Consider the following 25,578-nt stretch of genomic DNA (forward strand, 5'->3'; position numbering starts at 1 on the left):
TAGTACAACTACATAGCTGCAGAGCTAGCTGTGTACATACAAAACATGAAATGTGGGCTAGTACTGTACAGATTCTGTCAGTACAGATTGGTGTCTTTTCACATTCGGTTGTGCATTAAAAACTCAAAAGCAAATCAGCTGCTGTCGCAGCATCTAGATTTCTTCTCGCAAATGCATTACATAGCAGTGGTAGTGTCTCTATGTGCAAGGTAATGTGTTACTAAGCCAGAAGAACCGCTGCTCCGTGTTCACTCTTACAATAATAATGTCGCTACAGCTTGGTTATTAAGCGGATTAAGGAAAGTAAATTAAGTATTGTTTGGGGTTTTTGGATGAATTTTTAGGGTGATTGAAAGGCAGAATGGATTACTCCCATTATCTGCATTGCTAGCCACCTAGGACAAGCCGATTATTACAAATTAAAATACGTAAAACAATCAAACCTCGGTGTTCTTGTCACAAGGAGAGTTAACAAAAAAGGGTGCATCCCCTTTAAACCTTTGTTTTAATATGACTGGTCTCTTCAGGGCTGAGGCTGTTTATTTATTTTATCGGAATTATAAAATCATGCCGAACACAAATGTCCACTACAGAGGACGCTGGCGTTCTTGCTTTCAAGTAATTTCCAAAACTGTCCAAAATGGCAAAAAGGCATTAAGGAAGCAAAACAGGGTTAATTTTACATACACCTTTTATTTTTGCATCAAAGAAAATATGCCCTACTGTATGTTGCTGTGTATTCCTGAGGGCAAACCGGCCTAGAAGGTGAATATTCCTCAGAAGCAAAACCAATCTCAAACAGTTCAGACTGCATTGGCTGTAAAAACAGCAAAAGCATTTCCCAATAAAAAACAGAACTCCATATTTGGCAACATAAAAATCAATACAGCTTTTTCAAGGTGATGGCATAAATCCAGTGTGGGACACAATGTTTTTTTGTATGGATAACCACAAATAAATTATCGTACTGTGCCAGGTGACATCAAAGTACAACATGATTTATTGAAAATTTAGTAGGAAATCATACAAAAGTTAAACTTGCCCACTTTCTGATAGCGCAATCCTCAACGCAACTGCACATTCTTGGGATATTGGCATGCTTTCATGAAATGTTGACAAAAGGGATCAAAAGTTGTATTTCAAGAGTACATTTCCTTTCGTATCATCTTACTAAATTATGCAGCAGAGCCTTAACTCTCAAATCAAAATTGTTCAACACTTTAGAGAAAATATACCCTTTTTTACATGATTTTAGACATCAGCATTAATCCTGTGAGGCGTCAAGAGTACTGTCTCTAACAATATCTAATTTTAGCTTGCATCAAATGATTAACTCCATAACTTAAATTCCTGTGTGCTTTATAGGACTCTTAAACGGCATCGACCAAACCTCTGAATATATGACTTTGATTCAGATCTTCTGTAATGTGTATCACGCATTTGAGTTCTTGTTTGTGCTGTCCGACAAAAAATGGAAAACATTATTGCGAATGCAGATGGTTGTGTTAGTTAATTGCGCTAGTTCCTCACGATCAAGCGGTTATCTTTCTATCAGTAAAACGTTGTTCAATAATTCAAACAGTGCATGTTCAAAATCAAATGTCTAATGGTAATGGATTTCCTAGTCATATTAGACCAGCGTTTGAAAAATGTCTATACTGTAATATAGTTATAAGTAGTTGACTCTGGAACAATCAAATGCACAATAGATTGATGTTAAATTTATTGATGTTAAAATAAAATAAAAAACTGGTAGACCGGCCTTGTATGACGGATTGTGTTTGACTTTGGAAGTTCTGCTTTATTTACAACAAGCCTTACAAGGTGAGACATGACGTGTGACTCCCAGTGACTGCAGTATTGCAGTTTGAATATTGCACGGCTATCAGATGACTGAATGTAATTGGAAATTAATGAACAAAATTAACCCTTGGATGCACAAACAGTTATATTATATTAATAAAGTATTTAAAGGAATGGCAGTGAAATGACACAATCTTTGCTTTAGATATCGCGTAATGTGTCGCTTTGTTACGGTCAAAGTGTTACCCTTTGCAAGGGGTCATTGTTAGTATAATTAATAGGACAATTCACAGCCCAAATTATATAACATTTTGTTTCCGCATTTCATCCAAACTATTATGTGTGTTGCGCCCTCCATCGGACTCAACATATGGGACATTTTTGGAAACTATTGCAGCACAGCCCCGTAATAAGTATCCTCGCCATAATGATTATCCTCCTCAGCTTTGCTGACAATGGATTTTGTGCTTATTTTTACCAAAACGCTCTGTGCAAAGTACAACAATACAGTAGCCTCACCAAAATAACGGTTTGCGTGTCAATGAAAAATGACTCACTGTAATAAACCACACAAAACGCAATCAGAGTAGCTTGCATAGCAAAGCAAACGAAAAAAACATACAAAATATATTTACACATTAAGCAAGTCCTTTTTTTCATTTGCATTATTCTTTTTGTTGTGATTTTTTTCTTCATCTCCTTTGCGTGAATTGTTGTACACCAAGTGATAGATAGTAGAAGTGGTCATACAGCATGTTGACTCTTTGAAGAGGGGGGAGATGAAGGAAACACTGGTGAGACTGGTGTTTGTGTCCTGTACACGACATTTACAGCTCTACATGTTCATTTGCATGTTCCTCTGGCTTCATTCAGGCTGCTCTCCAGCTTTCAAACATCATTCTGTGTCACTCACAGAGAGACAATCTCAAAGCACTTAGAAACAAGGTGTCATGGGACGGGCATCCACTGCAAGCAAAGAAGCGTCCAATAGACTCTAAAAGACAAATAACACAAAACAATAAACAACTGAAGAGACAATGCTTTCTTAGTGTACATCACTATAATCTATCACTTTAAGATACGGCATACTATGTATTTGCACAGTGGCAAGGTGTATTGTCCATTATGGATTCAAAATGAAGCAGCAAAGATGCAAACTTTCAGCTTCAAGAGCTTTCCCTAAAATGTGCAATTTACCATTCGGGATTTAAAGCCTTTTTTTTTTCTCCACCAAAGGCTCAAAGTGACTTCTTACTTAAATAATTGTAAATGTTTAAAACTGAATAATGAAATTGAATGTAAATGCTGATAAGATGAACTGAAATGTTGATGAAATAGGTATAATGCAAGTTGAAATATGTATAATGAATGTAAGAATGTTTAGAACGTTGGGACGGCGTGGCGAATTTGGTAGAATGGCTGTACCAGCAATCTGAGGGTTACTGGTTTAATCCCAACCATCCTAGTCACGTCCGTTGTGTCCTTGGGCAAGACACTTCACCCTTGCTCCTGATGGGTCCTGGTGAGGGCCTTGCATGGCAGTTCCCGCCATCAGTGTGTGAATGTGTGTGTGAATGGGTGAATGTAGAAATACTGTCAAAGCGCTTTAGGCTCCTTAAAGGCCTACTGAAACCCACTACTACCGACCACGCAGTCTGATAGTTTATATATCAATGATGAAATCTTAACATTGCAACACATGCCAATACGGCCGGTTTAGTTTACTAAATTACAATTTTAAATTTCCCTCGAAGTGTCCTGTTGAAAACGTCGCAGAATGATGATGCTTATGTTGACGCGTGCTTGTGACTCTATTGGTTGTAGCGGACATTTTATCCCAGCACCACTCAACTAAAAGTGGTCCGATTTAATCGCATAATTACACAGTATTCTGGACATCTGTGTTGCTGAATCTTTTGTAATTTGTTCAATCAATAATGGAAACTACAAAGAAGAATGCATTTGGTGGAAAGTGGTGTATTTCGGCCGGCTGTAGCAACACAAACACAGCAGGTGTTTCTTTGTTTGTTGTGAACCTTTAATATGGAACAGAGCGGTTGAACGAACATGTTTCTCTACCACATGTCTACCGGCAGTTTTTTTTTAGAAAATTGTGGTAATAAGTTGGCTCTTACCGTAAACATGAGCGGAGCTTGTGTCGTTCTTCCTGCAGCAGCTGTCAAAGAGGCAGCTGCGATTTTCTTGGCCACTCCATGGCTTCACTCAGAGACACTGGTGGTCACCATACCCCTCCGACTTTCAGGTATGACCTTATAATCTTACTAAAACACTAGTAACACCATAATCAGAAAAGGGATTTTCCAGAATTATCCTAATAAATGTGTCTAATAACATCTGAATCGCTCGTGCACTCTTTTTTTTTTTTTTTATAGTCCTTCAATCTCACTTTTCTCATCCACAAATCTTTCATCTTTGCTCCAATTAATGGGTAAATTATCGCTTTCTCTGTCAGAATCGCTTGCGCTGCTGGTGTCTATGATTGTAATCAATGTGCGGATGTGAGGAGCCCTCACACCGGTAACGTCACGCGCACATTGTCTGCTACTTCCGGTACAGGCAAGGCTTTTTTATTAGTGACCAAAAATTGCAAACTTTATCGTTGATGTTCTCTACTAAATCCTTTCAGCAAAAATATGGCAATATCGCGAAATTATCAAGTATGATACATAGAATGGACCTGATATCCCCGTTTGAATAAGAAAATCTCATTTCAGTAGGCTTTTAAAAAGGGGTAGAAAAGCGCTATACAAACACAACCCATTTACCATTTACCATAGAATGAATGTAAGAATTTGTACAATGAACGTTGAAATATGTAGAATGTTGACATATGTAGAATGAATGTAGGATTTTGTAGAATGAATGTTGAAATAAGAGCAAAGAATGTTGGAACATGTAGAATGATTGGTAAAATATGTAGAGTATAGGAATTTGTATAATTAATGTTGAAATTCAGTACATAAAATGAATGGTTCAATATGAATGAATATATATATACATGTAGGAAAGTGTAGAATGAATGTAAGAATTTGCAGAATTAATGGTTAAATATGTATAAATAATGTAGGAAAGTGTGCAATGAACCTATCAATTTGTAGAAGGGATGTCAAAATATGTATAATTATTTTTAAATTAAGCAGAATGGATGTATAACATTCAATCAATCAATCAATCAATCATTGATGATTGATTGATTGATTGATTGATATAAAATTGTTGATTGAATTTTGAAATAAGTAGCATGAATGTTGAAATATGTAGAATAAATGTAGGAATTTTTAGAATCAATGTTAAAATACGGTAAGTAGAATGGATGTTGAAATAAGTTTAATGAATGTAGGAATTTGTGGAATGAATGTTGAAGTATGTAGAATGTTGAGTTGTGTAAAATGCATGTCAGGATTTGTAGAATGAATGTTAAAATATGTAGAATGTTAACATGTGTATAATGAATGTAGAAATTTGTAGACTGAATGGATAAATATGTAGAATGAATGTAGGAAAGTGTAAGATGAACATAGGAATTTGTAGAAGGAATGTTAAAATATGTAAAATAATTGTTGAATTATGTAGAATGGTATAGGAATGTGTAGATTGAATATTGAAATAAGTAGAATGAATGTTGAAATATGTAGAATAAATGTAGGACTTTGTAGAACTAATGTTGAAATACGGTACGTAAAATGGATTTAGAAAAAGGTAAAATGAATATAGAAATTTGTAGAATGAATGTTGAAATATGTGGAATGTTGACATGTGTATCATGAATGTAAGGATTTGTGGAATGAATTTTAAAATATGTAAAATGTTGACATGTGTATAATGAATGTAATTCTGTGTATACGGAACGTTAAATGTAGAATGTTGACATGTGTATAATGAATGTAGAACTGTGTATACTGAATGTTAAATGTAGTATGTTGACATGTGTATGATGAATGTAGAAATGTGTAGAATGAGTGTTAAAATATGTAGCATGAATGTTGACATGTGTATAATGAATGTAGGAATTTGTCGAACGGATGTTGAAATATGTAGAATGAATGTTGAAAAGTTGGAGTACTTGAAATGATTAAGACATGTGAGAAATGTGTAGCATTCACACAATACAGATGCAATTCTGAAGGAATTGATGAATATTTCAATGACTGTCGTCTGAAAGCCATGGACATTGCATAATTTTCTTTTAAAATAATTCAAAGTTAAATAGAAGATACTTTGAAACATCTTCACTTCCGTTGCTGCTTGTTTGTGGGACTTGCTGCCCTGACTTTTGTCAATAGTCAGTGGCTCAGGCTACTGAATTGATACGTGAAGAATAAGTGTGAGTGTTTTTTGTTTGTTTGTTTTGTTAGTCAGGTACACTATGGAAACAATATGCATGTCATTGATAAATATTATTTCTTCTTCTTTTTGTTTACAGTAGTACAGACCCAAGTACATGAAAACCAGATTAGAATTTGACAGAAAACAATTAATGTCCCATTATTTGGATAAATGAAACCTAGGACCAACTTGTATTAAAGTTATAGCAAGAAACTGGTCTCACTGGTGTTTGTTGATGATGTGGCTCCTAACAGAAGTAACAAGAAAGATTTTATTCACATGTAGCTAGATGCTAACACGGCTTTTGATTGTCAATGATCCCAAAACATACAGCAAAATCAGCTCATCACTTTTATAAATGTAAAAAATACTCTTTAATCACGCCAGTCACCTGATCTGAACCTAACAGAGCAATCTTCCCACTTACTCCAAAAAAAACGAGGAAGCAAGACCCACCAACATGCAGCAGGCCAAAATGCAGGTCTGACAAAGATTTTGGCAATCTGTAATCTATTGAAACCCCCCCAAAATTAAATTGGGTAACACTTTAGTGTGGGGAACATATTCTAAGTAACAAAGACTTAATTAAAAGTTATTTGGACACAAGGGGAACATATTCTAAATAACAAAGACTTAATTTTGAGTTATTTGGTTAGGGTAAATTGGTCATAGTGTGTGAATGTGAGTGTGAATGTTGTCTGTCTATCTAAGGTTGGCCCTGTAATGAGGTGGCGACTTATCCAGGGTGTACACCGCCTTCTGCCCGAATGCAGCTGAGATAGGCTCCAGCACCCCCCGTAACCCCGAAAGGGACAAGCGGTAGAACATGGATGGATGGATGGTTAGGGTTAGGGTTAGGCTTAGAGTTGAAGAATAAGGCTATGCAGAATAAGGCATTAAAAAGGACATAATAATGACTAATTAAGAACCAATATTTTACTAATTTGCATGTTAATAAGCAACTAATCAATGGTGAATATGTTCCCCATACTAAAGTGTTACCGTAAATTGTTTTAAAATCATCAGCTACGTCAGGATCGTTGCCTTCACATTAAGCAGTAATCTTAGAAAACACAGGTGAAGATCAATGTTTGCAGGATATAATTCAAAATGAAAACGGTTCGTCTGAAGATAACATGAATCCCTTAAAGTTTGAGGAAGGATGGTTTAGAAATGGTCTCAGTCCAAGAATAAACAAGCCAAATCATGACATCGGCCCGTTGCCCGGCAAAGGATTCACTTCATTCAATTATGACAAACACACATTAGTCTCTGCAGTGATCACTTCACAATAACGATATGCAAAGAACACACTAATTGTTTTCACAAGTTCAGACACTTACAGTGATCCCTTTTCTCTATGCTGCTTGTGAGAACTTTCCCGTTGTGGGAGGCTTCTGTACCAGGTCTTTTGTGGGAACCCCGGCTCAAGGTGGCCCTGTTGGATGCTGGCGTGCCGCCCCAGGGAGTCATATGCTGCCTTTCCAGCGTGGAAACAGTCACCATGCACTCATCGGGGGGATCTGAGGCTGTACTTGCCCAGCGGGACCCGATGCTGTGAAGGCTCTTCACTGCGGGTGCGTGGGCTGCTGAGTGGATGGCAAATGAGGATCATCGTCAAATGACACCAATCAGGGAAATTATTTTGATGGACTAAAAATGCGTGGCACAATGTATCTCACTGCACATCTGCAAAGGTCCGGATCAAACAACAACACAATTACAGTGAAACATGATTTTCAGTATTTAAAGCCGTACTTTACCTTCCATGTTGCTGTCTTTTCTCCTGGGTAGTGTCCCGACCTTAGCTGTCTGGGACTTGAGACCTGCTAGTTGCGCCCTCTTGTGGCCAAGGCTATGTGTGTTTTGCAGGCCACGATCTGTTGTGCCAGCGCTGTCGGATCGACTCAACCGGGAGCCTTTACCTACAGTAAGCCAGAAAAAAAATTAATTTCAACATTTACATTTTAGAATATGGGAACTTTCTTGGGTAAATAAAGGAGTTGTACCAAGGATCATAGTAAAGATTTAGCCACCCTAGTGCTATAAATATTGTGGTCACAGAGAACAATAAGTGCACTTAGCTGTCCAAAATATAGTGCTAAGTTTGCTTTTGCCAACAATGAAAATTCAACTCAAAAATGTCAACTTTCATGTACAGAATAATAGTGTGAGTGTTACATAAAAGAATAAAACACTGGTGACATTTGTACACGGTTGTATGTTTTTTTTTGCGGTGTGTTATTGCACGTCATTTCAAAAATATGTACTTAATTTGGTTTAGCCAGGTTATTTATGATCGCTTCTACGTTGCACTGTTGTCTGCTCCAATACAAAATTGCTCATCCTTTTCCTTTGTTTATAAGTTAACTGTGAACATAAAAATACACATTTTGTGTAAGTGTTGTGATTTTTTGGAGAGTGATAACAACATGTATTCAAACGGTTGAAACAAGGACATTGGTAAAAATCTTTCAAAGGTAACCGATTTTTTATTAAAATTTCGTATAAATAGTGCTTATTTTTACGTTGACAATGAAGCAAAACATATGAACACAATCAAGTTAGAATTGATCTAAATTTACAACAAAGCGTATAGCATTGCCTTAAATGGCAAAGTTGCCCATACTAAAATGGACGTCACGTAGGCGTGTCATTTAGCACGGCTGCTACAGCGACATATATTCTTTATAAAAATGTATTCTTGTAAAAGGAGCTCAGCAGCGCATGCACTTTTGGTGTCAGATCCCCCCAGGGCTGCCTTCTGAGTCCGCTGCTGTTCACATTGATGACCCATCACTGCTGCGACAGGTCCACTACTAACCACATTGTGAAGTATGTGGACAACACGACAGTAGTGGGACTCATTCGTGACAATAACGACATGGACTACAGGGAGGAGGTGAAACATCTGGTCGACTGGTGCAGAACCAACAACCTGGTCCTGAACGTCGACAAGACCAAGGAGATCATCGTTGACTTCAGGAAGCACCAGTCCAGCCACGCTCCACTCTTTATCAACAGCACAGCGGTGGACATGGTAAGCAGCACCACGTTCCTGGGGGTGCAGATCACTGACAATATAACCTGGTCCCTACACACCGGAGCTCTTGTGAAAAGAGCTCAGCAGCGCATGCACTTTTTGCGTCGAATGAAAAGAGCACAGCTCCCTCCCCCCATTCTCACCACATTCTACAGAAACGCTATACTGAGCCTGCTGACCACCAGCATCTCTGTCTGGACTGGAGCCTGCTGTGCCTCAGACTGGAAGTCTGCAGAGAGTGGTGAAGACGGCGGAAAAGATCTTCAGGACTCCTCATTCCCCTATCCAAGAAATTCCAAAACGGCGCTGCCTGACCAAGGCTCAGACAATCTGTAGACTCTTCCAACTCCCACCATGGACTGTTTTCACTGATGGATTCTAGAAAGAGGTTCCACAGCAGAACATCCAGGTTCTGTAACAGCGTCATCCCTCAGGCCATAAGACTCTTGAACGCATCATAATCCTCCAAAAATGTATTAACTCGCTGGAATATAAAGACAGTATAACATACATCCATGAACGTGGATGCATATGCAAAAGTGCAAAATATTTATCTGTACAGTAATCTATTTATTTATAGCTGCACCTTATTGCTCTTTTATCCTGCACTACAACGAGCTAATGCAACAAAGTTCTGTTCTTACCTGTACTGTAAAGTTCAAATTTGAATGACAATAAAAGGAAGTCTATGTCTAAGTATTTACAAGTTACTGTAAGTATATTATGTACAGTACTGTATGTGAGGCGGCATAGCTCGGTTGGTAGAGTGGCCGTGCCAGCAACTTGAGGGTTGCATGTTCGATTCCCGCTTGTGCCATTCTAGTTACTGTTGTTGTGTCCTTGGGCAAGACACTTTACCCACCTGCTTCCAGTGCCACCCACACTGGTTTAAATGTAACTTAGATATTGGGTGTCACTATGTAAAGCGCTTTGAGTCACTTGAGAAAAGCGCTATATAAATATAATTCACTTCACTGTATGCAAAGTCATGCTGTTAATTGAAAAAAGGCAATTCCATGTATACAGTATGTGCCAGAACTGCAAAAAGCATTTTTTTTTTAATTTCCACCTATAAAATCTGTCAGAGACAAACTTAAAGACTAGTTGACTCAGCTCAACAACAAACAAGACACATGAATATTGACACTCCAGTAAGGCCCATTCTGCCACTATGCTGCCTTTGTTGACAATAATACAGGGACTTACAATATGTGACAGCCCAACAAAAGATAATTAAATGTTTGTTTTGCTAATGTTTGCGAATATTTTTAGATCCGCTGACCTGTATTTTGCCCCACAATAGCATATTAAGTGATGATGCACATGTTTGTCCATTAGCTTATCAAACAGTGTAGTCTAAAAATGGTGTACTTTAGTCCCTGTGGGAAGCGCTGTCATGCTCTAAAGAAGAAAAAAAAAGCCTATTTATATATTTAATTATTTCTTAAATTCAAGACATGACACTTTACAGTCGAGCTTTACTGTTTTTTTAATGTATTATTTTATTGTGTTGATGTCTTTGCGAAAACAACTTCAGGGGGATTTTAAGAGCCTGTCTGATTACAAACTTTGGTGAGCATTATTTGCAGTGACAGAAAAGAACTTGGTTTGAATGTGCATAGTTTGAAATAACGAATGTCCCGTAGGTTTTATAAGAGAGCCAATATAAGAGTGTGTGAGTTGCATCCCACTTCTGACAGAGCAACGTTTTTTTTGAGTAGAAGGAGCAGTTATTCATAACATTCTGCAACTTTATGGAATACCTTATTTTTTTTACACACCTGAGACCTCAAGATTATCCAGTGTGTGTCCAGGAGAGTAGTCAAAGCCACATAAATTCTTTGACACCACAGCATATCTTTCTTCCTCCTCATCTTCTGAGAGGCGAGTGTCTCCCAAATCCGAGCCCAGTGTAGAAGACTTGAAGTCCATTGGAGGGATGGGGGTGTTGGTCATGTTTGAATTGCTCTTCATGTGCCTGAAACAGAGTGCACATACAGAGGGAATCAAAGGATAACAAGACAACTGTGGGATTTAAATAAATAATGAGGTTAGATATAATTGCAAAAAAGAATCTGCATATCCAAAATGTGCGCAGAGACTTAACTGATTACATTCTTCGTGCTGGTGTGTCTTGTGCAAACAATTGGGTTCTAAATGGACTGGATAAAGGATATCTGGATGGGCAAAGACTGACAGCAACATCTATTATCTCTTCCACAACTGTCCTGCATGATGGCTCCCGTCCCACCATCGAGGCAATGCATGCCTAATTACCACCTCTATTTACTGATGTCAGAACAGCTGAGGAGCCTTACCCACTTATTACCTTCTAGAATGTGTTAGTGATAAAATGTCTTGTTTTCTCAGCCTCTATTATCATCGGAGGTCTGGTTTGAATACAAAATCATAAACAAAACAAAGGTAGATTAAGGCTAAAAATGTTAACATGGGCTTATAAAATGCCACTTATGTTTCACTTTTATGCTGGATCCACTCGACGTCCATTGCACCGGTCACCCGGGGGTCCCCCCATATGCGGTCCCCTCCAAGGTTTCTATTTTTAATCCCATTGGGTCTAGTTTTTTCTTTCCCTGATGTGGTATCTGAGCCGAGGATGTCGTTGTGGCTTGTGCAGCCCTTTGAGACATTTGTGATTTAGGGCTGTATAAATAAACTTTGATTGATTGATTCATGTGCACAACGCAAGGTAAATTATTAATTAATTCATCTTCTACATGGGTATGAAGCAGCCTCTCCCAGTTGACTCCAGGGGAAAGATGGGGTACACCCTAGACTGGTCGCCAGTAAATCACGAGACACATCAACAACCATTCACACCTATGAACCGTCATCTTTTGTGATGTTTTTCCCCCTTCTTCCTCAGTTTGGTGGCCTGTCCGGGATAAAGCAAAATGAAATAAACACACTGCAAAAGACAAGCGCTCGAGGGCTGTAACAACCTATCATGCATGAAACCCCGTGCACTTACAATATGTGTTACATTACATAAGTAGTATAAAACATCTATCATGCTGCGCAATAGGTATGCAGGCATGGACTTGACACATGAAGTAAAAAAAAAAAAATCACACATATACAATCAGGTCTTCATCTGCCGTGTCTTACAAATATTTTGTTTCAGTCTATCTTCCCAAGTGACAACACTAAAGAAATCAAACTTGGATATACAGTACTTAAGCGTAGACATTGTCTAACATTTACTACTACCGAAATGTCTTCACGAGAGAGTGGACGAGGATTCCAGTAACAGCTCAGCTCAGCCGAGCTGAATTTCACACCAAAGAGGATTAAGTGAGTGCTTGATAACAATGGCGATCAAACCAAATTTTTACACGTTGGGAATAGGGTTGTACGGTATACCGGTATTAGTATAGTACCGCGATACTAATGAATTATTTTCGGTACGATTGCGCCTCTGAAACGTACCGTGTCAAAGTCAGGTTGTGACATTGCTGGTTTACGAGCAGACGAGCATGTTCAGTAGCACACAATAAAAGAGTACTTACAAACAGACACAGTGCGTAGACAGAAAAGGGAGAACGGACGCATTTTGGCTTAAAAACTAACAATAAAGGTGAAGTTATAACACTGAAACGCCCTCAGGAAGAGGTGCTTTAAGACATGGCTAGCTAGCTAGCGGCTAACGACTTATAAATCACAAATCTTTGCCTCAATGGGGACAAATAAAGTACTGTGATATCTGTGATATTTGTATTAGTGTACTGTGTCTTTAGGGTTTTTGGGAACGCGCATGCGCGGTTGAGTTGGCGGGAAGTGCGAGTGTGCGTGAGCGTGGGTTGTGGCTAACAGCAGCTCGTGTATGTGTGTGCATTATTTTGGAACTACCAGTAAGTTCCCACTTGTTAATAAAGCGATTGAACAGCGCATCGTTGTCTGTGTGACTCCTTCTCCACAGCGGGCATTACATTGGTGTCAGAAGTGCTTCGGTTTCAACCCGCTGCCTGTGGAGAGAGGATGTTCGCCGACCTCAGCGCTCGAGTGAAGGTAGAGAAAGGAACTGGAGAATGTGCAATTGACATGCCGGACGCAGCTTGCGTTGAGCATGGACGCCATGAAGCCAGCGTTTCGCGCCACATGGACAACAGCATCCCCATGATGGACCGGCGTCATGACGCAGGAGTGCATGTGCCGCCGCCGAATGTAAACAAACATAGCGGCGCCCATGAACTTCTATGTGCGCTGCAGACCCGCTTAACCCAGTATGAGGACAAGAAGGACAGACGAGCGTGCACTGCTGTCTGCTGGGGGTGTGGACAACTTGGCCACCTGCTGCGGCGCTGTCCAAATAGGAAGGACCAGCAGGGAAAGGGGGGAGGGTCCGTGTAGCCCAAACGACACGGACCCCTTTAGCCAGTTACCGGGAGCACCAGTCCTTGAGTGATGAGACTGTTGTGACTGTGGGCTGGACAGAAGTGGGGGACCCATGTCATGTTTGCGTACAGATTTGGAAGGTGGCCTGCACAGCCTTGGTGGATACTGGATCTTCAGCCACGATTGTGAGACCGGACGTTGTTCCAGCTGGAACCGTTGTAGAACCAAGTCTCATCAGATTAAAGACAGTGACTGGGGAAGTCGCCCAGATGAAAGGCAAAGTGACGTTTATGTTCATAATCGGAGGCTTGTCATCAACATTTTCCGCTTGGGTGGCGGATGTGAGCGACCCATGTATACTTGGTCGAGACTTTTTAAAAGCCACAAGATGTGTAATAGTCCTGGGGTCTGCTGTGCTCGTTCTGCCGAGTGGCTAGCGGGTAAAGCTGACCCCTCCTACTGAACGGACTGTGGCTGTGTCCGTCGACACCGCAGTCGCCAGTCCGACAACCTGGGAAGAGGCTGTCAGGCCCTCCATAGAGAGAGAGGAGGTAATCAGGGAGCTCGCAGCCAAGAAGACATCATCCACCACGCAACAGCCAACGGTAATGGGGGCAGAGTCTGCTCGCTCCGAAGAATCAAGCCCAAAGTGGGAGGCAATGTCATCCAGGCCATCCCTAACAGCAGCGCTAAACCAACAACAGTAAAGGAAGGACCGGACAGTAGCAGTCCGCTCCATCTTGGAAAAGAACTGTCGGTCTAAAAGGGGAGCAGCGCGAGCGACTGTGGCACGTACTGTGGGACTTTAAGGACATTTTCGCCCTCAATGAAAATGAGGTGGGTCTCACCCATTAGGTCGAACACCACATCGACACTGGGGATGCGTGGCCAGTCAAGGTGCGCCCCCGTTGCCTCCCCATTATCAGGCAGAAGGCGGCTGATAGGGAGGTCCACGCCATGCTAGAGGCGGGGATAATAGAACCCTCTGACAGTCCATGGGCATTTGGCGTGGTCATGGTTCCCAGGAAGAACAGCACAAGGCCGCGCTTCTGTGTGGACTACGGGCCGCTGAATAAGGTGACAAAAAAGGATTGTTACCCAATCTTGTGAAAAGATGAGACGTTGGACCTGGTGTCAGGGTCCTCGTGGTTCTCGTCGCTCGACCTGCGCAGTGGATACTGGCAGGTCCCACTCGTCCCTGAGTCACAACAGAAGACAACGTTCTGCACCAATAGGGGCCACTGGCAAATCAAGGTCATGAGCTTTGGGCTCTGTAACGCACCAGGGACATTTGAGCGACTGATGGACACAGTGCTTGCTAACATCCCCAGGCAAGAGTGCTTGGTCTATTTGGACGATGTCCTCGTCCATGGACGGTCCTTTCAGTCAGCCCTTGATTCCTTGAGGCTGGTGCTGGAAAGGATTGCGGCAGCTAGACTGAAACTACACCCAGAGAAGTGCCATTTAATGCGGCGTGAGGTGGAGTTTCTGGGCCACAAGGTGGACGGGAGGGGCATCAGCACGCTGCAGGAGAAGATCAGCGCTTTAAGAGACTGGCCAATTCCGAAGGACCAGAAGAAGCTAAAAAGCTTCTTGGGACTTGCCTCATATTATCGGCGGTTTGTGAAGGGATTTTCCTGCAGTGGCGCACCGTTGTTTAACCTTCTTCAGAACAATCAGATGTTCTTGTGGACGCCGGACTGTCAGGAGGCATTTTCTGGTCTCAAGAAGGCCCTCATGAATGCTCCTGTCCTCCCCACTCCAGACCCAGGTATGCCTTTTGTGCTGGATACAGACGCCAGTAATGTTGGTATGGGCGCAGTGCTGTGCCAAGTGGGCTCAGAAGGTGAGCGGGTGGTGGCTTACTTCAGCCGCACCTTCAACAAGAGTGAGCGGCTGTACTGTGTGACCAGACGTGAACTTCTGGCTGTTGTGTTAGCTGTACGCCATTTCAAAGTACTACTTATGTGGAATGTCCTTCACCATCAGAACAGACCATTCAGCACTACAATGGCTAATGTCGTTTCGGGAACCACAGGGTCAGTTAGCACAATGGCTGGAGGAGCTGCGGTCTTTCCACTTTAGTGTGTGTCATCGGGCTGGGGCGCAGCACGCCAATGCAGACGCTCTCTCTTGGTGGCCGTGTGCTATTGATGGCTGTAGCTACTGTGACCGGAGAGATGTCAGAGAGAAGAAGCTGCGCGGAGATGAGACCGCTGACGGGCCTTCATGCTGCACCTTGGAGACTGTGGACGCTGTAGAATGGGCGGCCAGTGCGGCAATGGGTCCAGAGTGGCAGGAGACCACCCTGAGAAGGCGTGTTGGGACTGTCAGTCGGCACCAAGGGCCTGTGGAGTAAATTTGCTGTGCTGCGCATCAGGGACGGCGTACTACAGCGTGCATGGAAGGAGCCGGCCACCGGGCTGGAGACATAACAGGTGGTGGTGCTGACTCTGAGGGACTCAGTGCTGAAGGCGTGTCATAGGGGCATGGGCTCAGGGCATTTTGGCAGCTTAAAAAGGCTCGGTCGGTTGCGCCAAGGGTTCTACTAGGGTCAGCACCGGCGGGATGTGGAGGACTTCCTTCGGCGCTGTGATGAGTGCGCAGCCTACAAAGGACCCCAGGACTAGTCACATGCACCACTTCAGCAGCAGGGGGTTGGCGCACCAATGGAGAGGGTAGCTGTGGACATTATGGGCCCTTTTCCCGTAACAGAAAAAGGAATCAAGTATGTGCTTTACGCAATGGATTATTTTACCAAGTGGCCGGAGGTGTACGCACTGCCGGACCAAGAAGCGGAGACCATGGCATGTTCAATCGCTTAGGAACTGCAGATATCCTCCACAGCGACCAGGGCAGGAATTTTTAATCCAGAGTTTTTGCTGCCCTGTGTGAAAGACTGGACATGCAAAAGACATGCACAACACCTTTGCATCCGCAAAGTGATGGACTAGTGGAGCGGTTTAACTGCACCATGCAGCAGCAGCTGGACATCCTCACCGCCAACCATCAGCATGACTGGGACCGTCATATTCCACTTGTGCTGATGGCATACCAAAGTTCCACAAGCTGCACCCCTGCCCTGCTGATGTTGGGTGGGGAGATCCGGACACCTGCTGAGTGGGCGTTTGGGAGACCACCAGACAGCCCCGAGGATCAACCGGGACTGGAATATGCTCGGAAGTTGCAAGATCGGATGGAAGCACCACATTCCTTTGCGCGAGACCATTTGGAGAAGGCTGGTTTAAGGCAAAAGAGGAACCATGACGTGCGGAGCAAGGGCCGGGACTTTAGGCCTGGCGAACTGGTCTGAGTGTACACGCCCAAAAGAAAAAAAGGACGTTGCCCCAAGTTGATGGTGCGAGAAGTAGTGTATAGAGTTGCAGTATCCCCCAAGGTCCGAAAGGTTGTTCCGCATAGAGACTGTTTGGCACCCTACAGGAGTATAGAAGTTCCTCAGTTTGAGGCGGCACCTGGCTCGCCAGATGGCACTGGACAGTTAGTGGATCAAGGTTCCCCATATTCCACTATTGTTGTCCCCGTTCAGCCGATAGAGTGTTGATGGACCTGAGTTAGAACAGGGCCGGCCACAGAAACAGAGGCGTAGACCTCCAAGGTTCAGGGATTTTCTTGTTAACCCCTCGGGGTGAGGGGATTTATAAAGGGGAAGGCAGTGTAATATCTGTGATATTTGTATTAGTGTACTGTGTCTTTAAGGGTTTTTGGAAACACGCATGCGTGGGTGAGTTGGCGGGAAGTGTGATTGTGTGTGAGTGTCAGTTGACAGCAGCTTGTGTATGTGTGTGCATTATTTTGGAACTACTATCAAGTTACCGCTTGTTAGTAAAGCCATTGAACAGCGCATCCTCATCTGTGTGACTCCTCCACCGCGGGCATTACAGTACGTTTCCTACAAGCATCATCCCTGCAGGAAAAGGAATAGCTAAACATGCTTCACTACACACCGTAGCTCACTGGCATAAAAATGTAAACAAACACCATTGGTGGATCTACACCTAACATCCACTGTAAAGATACTAAGTACAGGCACGTATGTAGTCCATACTACTATGAATACGTCGATATTTTTTGGCGTCACAACATCTTCTTTCGTTTCTTTTGAATGTATATTTTGTCTATAAACTCAGGAAATATGTCACTGGACACATTAGGACTTTGAAAATGACCAATGTATGATCCAGTAACTACTTGGTATTGGATTGATACCTATATTTGTGGTATCATCCAAAAATAATGTAAAGTATCAAACAACAGAAGAATAAGTGATTATTACATTTTAACAGGAGTGTAAATAGAACATGTTAAAAGAGAAAGTAAGCAGATTTTAACAGCAAATGAACAAGTAGATTAATAATTCATTTTCTACCACTTGTCCTTAATAATGTTTACAAAATAATAGAATGATAAATGATACAATATGTTACTGCATAGGTGAGCAGCTAAATTAGGAGCCTTTGTTTGTTTAATTACTACTAAAAGACAAGATGTCTAGTATGTTCACTATTTTATTTAAGGACTTAACTGCAATAAGAAACATATGTTTAATGTACCCTAAATTTTGTTGTTAAAATAATGCCAATAATGCAATTTTTTGTGGTCCCCTTTATTTAAAAAAGTACCGAAAAGTAACATTATAATTTTAGTACCGGTACCGACATATTAGTATCCTTATAACACTAGTCGGGAAAAATTTCAACATGTTCACTGTGAGGTGTACTCCCTGGTGTTTCTTGTATTTCGACAATAATGGCTGTGTATTGAGTTCTCAGCTGTACATTGACTACTCTCAGACATATCAAAATTACCTTTTCATAGTATTGTCTCCTGTGAAGATATAATTACATGTTTTTTGATTATAGGACAAATCATTACCAGGCTTGTTTGGCTACTTCATACTGGTAAGCCCGAGTAAGCTCATCCAAGTGGGCTTGCAAAATAGACTGCATTTCCTCATGGTGGGCAGAGCTGAGAGAGGATGATGACGGTTGGTTGTAAGTAGCTCCTGCCGATGCTGGTGAGGATGTTCTTCCTCTCAAAGGAGGAGTGGGACCTTTCTCCTCTTCTCCATCATCATCCAAACTCTGGTGGCGGTAGGACGGGAGCGAGAGAGGCGGGGCCCAACTGTTGTTATCATATCTGAAATGTGCACAAATTTTGATATTCATTCCATTTATTTTTGATAGTCGTGTGGATATTTAGAATATAACGCAACAGCAACATACACTCACCGTCCACATAATGGTAAACTAATAACAAAGTTAGTATTTTGGATGTAGTTTGCTCCATACCTGTTAACATTTGTATTCGAAAATATGAGACATATTCACAGTATTTCCATTATGCTTTTATTTTGAAAGCCTGTCTTTTACAGGCCACACAATAGCCAATGTTTACCAAGTCATGACGTTGCTTGCATTACTGAAAGATTTTTTTTGTCATAGAAGTTAAACATGTTGGAATATTACTGGTATGAAAAGATACCCGGAAATAAAAACAAATGCATGAACATCCCTCGAAAATTGGGAGGGTTTAATTTATTCTTTTTTTTTTTTTTTTAACTACCCATGATCATTGACTGGACATTCTTGCATTATTCTTAATAAATGAAAAATGTGCAGGTAGCACTGTAACTTTTCTTAATTTACACAATGAGGTGGCGACTTGTCCAGGGTGTACCCCGCCTTCCGCCCGATTGTAGCTGAGATAGGCGCCAGCGCCCCCCGCGACCCCAAAAAAAGGGAATAAGCGGTAGAAAATGGATGGATGGATACACAATGTATTGTACAACAAATATTTTAAATATATGTATATTTTAAGAGCAAATCAAAATACAGGATCACATTGTACGCCATGTTTATTGCCGAGGACAGTACTGCGTCCAGCGACATGATTTCAGGTTTGGAGGAATAGTAATAACTAACTAACTACAAAAAATTAGTAATAACACAAAGGTAACAATGAATATTATTGCACTACAAACAGCGCAATACAAATATCAATAAAACAAACACTATTGATAATGAATAATAATAATTATCTCTTTTACCAACATTACAATCACTTCAAATCAAACAATACATAAATGTAATGAATGCTTGGATCACAAAAGAAAGCAGATAAAGGGGGTGGGACTATACTAACCCTATACATTGTTATAGTAAAGATAGGTTAAGCATTAGCAGTGTTCTGTGTTGCAACCAAGTTTCCCCCAACCTTAATATATGTTAGTCTTTTCAACATTCAAAAATAACATTGCACTAGGTTGAATGGAGACAAGTCAAACATTACACCAAGTGGAAAACAGCCATTCAATCTAGAGCCTTTTTGTCTTTAGACTGGCCACAAGCTTATTCAATGCAGCAGCTGACCTAAAACCTAATCGTATTGAAACCAAAATTGTGTTTACAATAAGAAACAATGTACATCCAATTAATTTGTTGCAGAAACACAAAAAACAATATTCATAGAAAACAACTCTAGTTTTACACTCCAAAAACATTGCCAAATATATATGAATTACAAATTAAATGGACAAATGAACATTTGACATCACGTTTATCTTTATTGAAGACTCTTGTTGGCTGAGATGCCAATGCTGTCGAGTGAAGAGGAGAGCAAAATGCCTTTTCTCTATGTTTTTTTGAAAGTTTAATAGTATTTCTCACTTTCTTTATCAAAGCGCTGGAACTGGAAACTATTTGGCTCCACAGTGACTTATTTTGCAGCCATACTCAAAAAAAAAAAAGCACAGAGACTATAACACCAAGTAATTGTACTAAAACAGAATTAGTGTTTGATAAAGTCCACATACTTTTGGTGAAAATTACCGCATAAAACCGAATATTATCCAAATCGAGATAGGCGCCAGCGCCCCCCGCGACCCCAAAAGGGAATAAGCGGTAGAAAATGGATGGATGGATGGAGACGTATCCAAACCAAGGTACGGTACCACTATAATTATTTTTTTGTTGGCTTATGTCCTTCAATTTAAAGGAGACGCCCATTAGTGGTTTAAAAACTAAGTTCAAGAGAAGCAACTAACAATTTGCATTCATGTTGTTGAGATTAGTAGCTAAAATTTGCACAATTTCTATCATTAGCTGACCACAGACAAAGCTGTTTTGGGTACGGGCATAGTTTTACATTGATATATGCTAAATGCCGAAAGAGGGTGGGGTACAACACTTTGAAAAGTTATCGCCCTCCAGCCGTCAACATAAAGGTAGCAAACGGCACCTGTAAGGGTCCCTCTAAGTGCAAAGTTCACTGTAGATTCAATCACATTTAATCTCAAATATTAACATACCTTGTTATAATAACAGCTCATACAGGACATTGCACAGCCTAACACAGACAAAACACTTTTCAGTGACAAAGTCTGTGCTTGTAGTTATTGAGAATCATTGCACTTTTTATAGTATTGGATGTATATCGAATGTCCAACAAAAACTCAAGCACAGACACATAGAAAGAACACAGGTGCAGGGTGTGCTGCATGACCTCTGTTGCAATGAGCTTGTGTGTTTTTATGTTTGTGTGCGAGGAGACTGATGAGATATGAACGTATCTTACCCTCCTCCGTGGCTTTCCTGAGGGTAGCGGTCAAGGTCAACCTCAGTACCAGGCAGAGGATGCATGGGCGGTGGAGGCAAGGGCATGTTAGCCCAACATGTCCCATTTGATTTAGAGGTCTTGTTTCCACCCTTCACCTTCTTTTTCTTCCCAGCTTTCGCACCTGAGGGAGGGTAACATGAGATGGAAGTTTGGTCTTTTGGGTGCCAGGCTAACAAATCCCTGTGCATACAAATACTGGTTAAAACCTTTCATACACACACAATGCACAACTGCCTCGATATTTTTGCCAACCTGTTTCTCATTCATCACTTCTCTTTTTGTGTGCTGATGGTATATCATGACTTCAAAATGTTATATTTCTCAAATTGGAATCAAAACCCGAGGCAAAACATTTTTGTTGAGCTTCTTCTAGTTTTTCTCGGGTTAGTCGTGACATTTGGCTCAATAGTACAACAGCACACACATGCAGAAATGCCTCTCTGATACGTACTAACAATTTATACTGCATAAATCATAACGCCGATGGATTTTCCGCCAGTGCTAATCAAGTTAACCCTAAGAAATGCGTCATGATTATGTGACATTTCTGGGCTAGATAAGCTCCCAGGGTAGAACTCTGATGAAGACCGAAGAGTAATTAAGAGCATTATCCTAAGGCTTCATTTTCAGTGAATATGTAAATAAATTCGCTCTTTTGTGTTTTGCACTTTCTGTGGTTTAGTTTGCCAACTCCCTTGCAGGAAAAAAGACTGCTAAAAAACTGTCACGCTATGTTTTGTTCCTGGGCATTTTCATATTTGCATGTGCAACATCCTCAAACACACATTTTGTACCGGTGGCAGGGCGTCTATCAGTAAGCGAGTAGCCCAGGTTGGCTATTTCCTGCTGGGCCTGCAGAGACGCCTTCCAGCGGGGATCTGGCCTGTCTACAGCAAGCTCGTGGAAGCTGTTGGACTGGAGTATCTGGGTGGTGGCGTAAGGGGTGGGCTGGCTGTCCTGCACGGGGCTGCTATAGCCTGCCTTCCCCATGAAGTCAATACTGCTGTAGATGGCACCATCTGACAGCATGGTGCCTGTCTTCTCCACAGCTGCGGATGGTAATACATCTGCGACAAAGAAGTGAGGGGGTACACGGATCACCCGGGGATTAGATGACATGAATTTAACAATCTTTAAGGTCATTAGTGATCCCTGCTGCTCTTGTTCTGTGCATTCGTTAAAAAAATCTCTCAAATAGACTTGATCTGAATGAACGTGATTATCTGGAGCCATAATTAACATTCAACATGCTGTGGAAGCCCCGTGGAGTGTTCACACGATGATGACCGGACCTCTCCTGAGCTTGATATATACATGCACGCAAACACTTACACATTTATCAATATCACCGCATTTTTTAAACAATAGCGGCGTATGGGTTAAAAACGGGGCCCACACAGTTGATGCTAAATAGCACAAATTTAATCCAAAATATCAGCCTTGTCAAATCACGTTAGCCAAGTCCAGCCCTCAAAGGCACTTTTAATTTCTCTGCGTGTTTGTTTTAATGTCAGTCCCCTGTCACTCTGCATACCGGAGGATGAGCATCAAAACTGTCGGACCAGGCAATGCTAAAACTGTAAATCCCATCAGCCTGCTATGTTTGTGTTTACCTCCTCGGCCAAAGTTACCGCTGCCCTTCGGACTTCCCAATACTCCGTTTGCTGGGAGGCTGGTGGAGGGCCACGAGTCCGCCAGCCAGGGTAGACCAGGGTCACCCGCTTTCAACAACCCTGGACGACTGAGGGAAGGACATGGACACAGTGGGAAGATTAGAAGCATTTTATTCAGTAAAAATCAGCATGCATTTTAATTATATTATTTTTTTCCCTGCTGCTTTAAAAAACAAATAGCTGTGAAAACTTATTCTGCATGAATTTTCTCCAGTGGGTAAGCCTAAAGCAAAGACGAGTGAGAAAAGGGAGATGTAATATGGCAAGTCTACATATCAAATTTCTGCCTCCCTCTCTAACTCCACACGCCGAAACTCCCTGAAGAAACCAGGCAGCTCTGAATACATACTAAATCCACTTTAGAGCCTTAGCAAAACAGAAATTTACATTTTAAATTGAGACTCATGGACCGCCTCTGGCAGCTCCGCTACATGGCTGCATTGTCTCCATGGCAACAGAGACAGCAAAAGCCCATTAGATCCTTTCAGAAAGGCAGTGTTCGTTTTTTTTGTTCCGCCATGAAATACAACAGTAATGCACACGAGCGTTGATTTCAGAGTCGGAAAGTTGTGAGCAGCAAATCAGGAAGAAGAAAAAATAAATACATGTTGTATCAGCTGAGATGGCAAAACATTTGCATGCCTCACGCAGCCTGTTCGCATGTTTGCTTAATGCGCGAGCACACGCAGGGAATTTTCCACTGGGCCTGACTCGCCAAGCACCAGGGGAATTGTTTACAGCTGACTTGGTGATGGCTCGAAGGTGTTCAAACAATTACATCAATAATTTCCATTGTAAAATACACAAGCACATACATACATTTGCATACATCTACCAAGAAGCACATGCTAATTCCAAGGTAACAACACGTGTGTGTGTGTGTGTGTTAATCCATTGTGGTGTTTATTTTAGTCCATCATTTGCAACATCTGCCATGCCTCTGGTTTTATCTGATTGCCTACTTGGAAAAATATATAAATTAATACAAATTAGCAGAGCTATTTTATCTTCTTTTTCTTTTTGCAAGACAGATTTCCCTACTTTTAGTGGCATAAAATACTTTTTTTTTTTTTTTTAGCTAGCAGCTAATTCTAATTAAGATGAAGATTAAGATTAGGACCCTTTCAATGTCATTAACACGTTTTACATGCAAAGCCTGAAAATTGTCTTCACCATTGAACGCATCAGATTACACAACAAGTACACGCCATTAGTGACACACTGGAGTACTGGATGACTTCCCAATACATGATAAGCAAATGGAGTTTTGTGCCTTGGCATGCTTCTCTCCAATTGCTAAAGAAACAAAGAATGTATATTTTAAGGTATCAATCCTATTGGGCCTAGGGTCTTTTGTTTATGTTTGTGGCCCAGCAAAATGACACCTTCAGCAACCATTAAAAAATACACATATATACTGCATAATAAAGAGTAGAATTGTATTAATACTATTCTTCATCTCAAATGTTCTCTTTTTTTCCACCCTTCATAACAAACCGATAAATCGTCTTTTAGGGAAACTGCACTTTAAAAAAATTGCCCATCATTCACTGTTTTTATGTGAGACAAGAAGACACATTTTGCTCTTTTCTGTGCATTCTAAATAGTAAAGAACTTATAGCAAGAGGTGACTAACTATGCAGGTAATAGGGGGAATAATCTATTCTGCCTAAAAAGCTGTCTACAAAATCATTTAAAAACTGCCATTTACATGTCTTGAGCTGCATATTAAACAAGCTATTCCGACATTGTTATTGTGAGAGCTAACACAGAGGAAGTACTTTTCTGGCATAGAAACATATCAGGTGGCCGACAGAGACACTCACACTATTTCTCCAGCCACAAGCGAGATGTAAGCTTGCGACTGAGCTGCTGATTGTCTTTAAATTTGAAAAAATTAATGCTAGATTAGAAGTCATGCTTTACACTTGTCCAGTAGAAAGTTTTGGCCATAAGCCTAGAAGGTGGTCGATGTTGAAATTCAACTTTGACCTGAAGACATCGCTCTAGGAAGATGCAGACAAATGCTTGTTTCACCCGTCCTTTTTTTTTTTTTTTTTAAATCAGGATTACAGATTATGCTGAATTCATATGAAAGATACAACCATCCTAGTGACAGCATACATTGTAAGTGATTTTTTTTTTGTAAATTATGTTTGTAATTTGTATTTTTTAAGCACATAGTAATAGTGCCACATGATGGCTTAGTGTCCCACTAGAATTTGATCTGCTTAGTACCCAGTTTCTAAATGTGTTGTTCATCCTCCTTATATCGAGGCTCAAAGACAATAACATTTTGAATCATCATTTGTCCCAAAGTAGTTGTCATTAGCTCTTACAAAGTCTGCAATGAATAGTGGTAATTGTTAATGTGTAAGTTGCTATGCCTTCTGTGAAATCAAAGCACCCAGAGAAGAAGTGCCAGTAATGTTTAAAATAAGAAAATTACTGTAGATGTTACATATTACTATGAATGTGCCTGTGCAATGTTATTGGAGATTGATAAATGATTTTTAGAGGCAAAATATGCAATGTAAACCCCCATTACCTGTATTGTTAGCCACCTCTTGCAAGCAGTTTGGTTTGTCTTAGAAGATGTTACGCCTGTCATCCAAGTAGGCTTTATCAGTTCATGCTTATAGATGTAGAATTGTCCGATTTAGCCTGACAGCTGGTGCCAAAATCCCAAGTATTTCTATTTCCAACACATGGAGGGCATGC

The 25,578-nt window shown here is 41.0% G+C and overlaps 1 protein-coding gene across 3 annotated transcripts in view; it reads right to left on the minus strand.

Moving 5' to 3' along the window:
* Positions 1-673: 673 nt before the first annotated feature.
* LOC133551271 (roundabout homolog 2-like) overlaps positions 674-25,578 on the minus strand; it is a 190,250-nt gene continuing 165,345 nt past the window's right edge. Inside the window, exons 20-27 of one of the 3 annotated variants that reach the window (XM_061897818.1) lie at positions 22,798-22,925; positions 21,970-22,251; positions 21,143-21,305; positions 18,443-18,706; positions 10,975-11,171; positions 7,914-8,075; positions 7,494-7,739; positions 674-2,797 (exon numbers count right to left, since the gene is read on the minus strand). In XM_061897818.1, coding sequence (XP_061753802.1) covers positions 2,796-2,797; positions 7,494-7,739; positions 7,914-8,075; positions 10,975-11,171; positions 18,443-18,706; positions 21,143-21,305; positions 21,970-22,251; positions 22,798-22,925 — 1,444 coding nt within the window. In that variant the 3' untranslated portion in view covers positions 674-2,795. The remainder of the gene's footprint in view (positions 2,798-7,493; positions 7,740-7,913; positions 8,076-10,974; positions 11,172-18,442; positions 18,707-21,142; positions 21,306-21,969; positions 22,252-22,797; positions 22,926-25,578) is intronic. The other 2 variants (XM_061897820.1, XM_061897819.1) reach the window with 2 other exon arrangements.

Source organism: Nerophis ophidion, linkage group LG04 (assembly GCF_033978795.1).
Source record: "Nerophis ophidion isolate RoL-2023_Sa linkage group LG04, RoL_Noph_v1.0, whole genome shotgun sequence".
NCBI classification, from domain to species: domain Eukaryota; kingdom Metazoa; phylum Chordata; class Actinopteri; order Syngnathiformes; family Syngnathidae; genus Nerophis; species Nerophis ophidion.